General features: G+C 53.5%; 2 protein-coding genes across 2 annotated transcripts; one reads left to right on the top strand and one right to left on the bottom strand.

The window, feature by feature from the left end:
• Nucleotides 1-107: 107 nt before the first annotated feature.
• SDRG_01089 (hypothetical protein) lies at nucleotides 108-375 on the bottom strand (the record flags this gene model as incomplete). The annotated part of the gene is made up of 2 exons (XM_008606602.1): nucleotides 108-225; nucleotides 275-375. 2 exons carry the CDS (start codon nucleotides 373-375, stop codon nucleotides 108-110), a joined length of 219 nt encoding a protein of 72 aa, XP_008604824.1.
• An 875-nt stretch (nucleotides 376-1,250) lies between these two features.
• Nucleotides 1,251-1,912, top strand: SDRG_01088 (hypothetical protein). Its single transcript, XM_008606601.1, has one exon. The coding sequence runs from the start codon at nucleotides 1,283-1,285 to the stop codon at nucleotides 1,877-1,879; it is 597 nt and encodes a 198-aa protein (XP_008604823.1). The 5' UTR covers nucleotides 1,251-1,282; the 3' UTR covers nucleotides 1,880-1,912.
• The last annotated feature ends 70 nt before the right edge of the window (nucleotides 1,913-1,982 follow it).

Below are 1,982 nucleotides of genomic sequence, written 5' to 3'. Positions count from 1 at the left end.
TGCAGGACGATCGGCAGCGTGATCTTGGTGCGTCCTGAGAAACGGGGCAAAGAAGCGGTCCGCAGCCACGTGGGCCGGGATGTCGCGACCCAGTCGCAGCACGCGGCCTAGAAGGCGCCAACGTTGGCGGTCACGATCGTACTCAACGGCTCGCTGTCGCAGCGTTTGTAGAGCGCGACGTCGGCAAAAGCGTGTTCGGGTGGAAGATCCCGAGCAGACGACACACTGCCGACGATGGAAGCTGTCAGCGAGGCTGGTTGGCGTCAGGGCCCACGTGCCGCAGTTGTACAAAAGGACCGGGAGCACGTAGCACTTGTACAGCCGCACACGGGTGCCTTCCGAGATGAGGCCTCGCCGCATCCAGATCTTCCACATGTTGTCCTTTGTTTGGTGCTCAAATGGACCACGGAGAACAGTCGCGGCGATGGCACCCACGTAGATACCGTATACCTCAAAACAACTCACCCACCAAATCGGCCAAAAAAGAGGAAAATTTATGATGTGCAATTTCCCTAAAAATGAGTTATTATGAGGTCTCATCCAAATTGGGCAGTGGTGTGATATTATCACACCACTGTGATATTATCACACCACTGTGATATTATCACACCACTGCCCAATATTGATATTATCACACCACTGTGATATTATCACACCACTGCCCAATTTGGATGAGACCGTATTGTATCACATCATAATATTATTATGATGTGATACAATACGCCGCGTTACAGCTTGTTACACGTTATAGATTAAAGATGCTTTCATGTTGTATGTGTTACGGCGTCGTAGCGCAGCTGTTAGAGTTCGCAGTTTACAATGCGAGTTGTTGCGGCGCGGGTTCAATTCCTCTAGTAGATGGGTTTTTGCACGATCCAATTTTTGAAAAAGAAACATCGGCACTGGGAGAAACCTCTGGGAGAGAGACTTGCGTGACCCTGAGCGGTACCGGTACCTAATTAAATTGATGTTCTTCAACTCTCATTCCTACATTGCACCTCGTCCCCCAAGCCAGCATGAACATGACCGCAATTTCCTCCTTTGTGATGATCAACGAGCAAACCTTCTCCGTCATCGACGTCCCCGGCGACGGCAACTGCCTCTTCCACAGCATCGTGGCATCTCGCAACCTCAACTGTGCCAGTGCCGAGGAGCTCCGTGGCCGTCTCTTCGACTTCGCTTCTGGTGAAAATCGAGGGCTTTGTGCTCGCATCCATCATCAACTCGGCGTCCACACCGAGAACTTTGATGTGTTTCTGGCCGGTCTGGCGCAGTACAGGACATGGCGGTCGTGTGCATCGTCACTTTGGCGTTCGGTATCGACGTGGAAACCGTCGCCTTCACGGCCCGGGGTCTGTTTGTCTTCTCTGCCAAGAGCTATCCGCACCGCCCAACACTGTGGCACTCAGGAGAAGGAGCCCTCAGAAGACACGATCCGCGTGTCTTCGTGGACCGGTCGACGACTCACTTTGGCGAAGCCGTCGACGTCTTTGTCAAAGCCGAGTGTGAAGGACGCATCTCCCTCGAGGACATCCGTGAAGGCATGACGAGCATTCACCAAGTCGGCGACATCGCGCTGAACAAGCCTATCAAGTCTCGACTCCGCGAGCTTTACTACGGTCACCGCATCGACGCCCTGGACGATGCGACGCCGGGCGATCTCTTTCGCGTCAGACGCGACCGCGTCTTCGGTTTTGTCGAGAAGGTCTACGCCGACATCAACAAGGACAATCGCACTCGTCGATGGATCGCCGACGCCTACGACACGTGCGGAATGAACCCGTGGGCGACCAACCAAGATCGGTTCAAGGCCCACCTAGACGGCTTGAACATGTCTGGCGCGATGCTCACCAATGTGCAGCCCTTCACCCTCGACTAGGGCAAGGTCAACACCAGCTTCATAAATGTCGTGGTGTGTTATTCTGAGATTTCGAGTCAGCGCTTGACACCATACGGTGCATTATGAAAATTTGGATAGTGAG

The sequence above is a fragment of the Saprolegnia diclina genome (assembly GCF_000281045.1).
Source record: "Saprolegnia diclina VS20 unplaced genomic scaffold supercont1.2, whole genome shotgun sequence".
Taxonomy (NCBI): Eukaryota; Oomycota; class Saprolegniomycetes; order Saprolegniales; family Saprolegniaceae; genus Saprolegnia; species Saprolegnia diclina.
The sequence above is the reverse complement of the archived record's forward strand: the minus strand, read 5'-3'. Positions and strand labels throughout refer to the sequence as shown.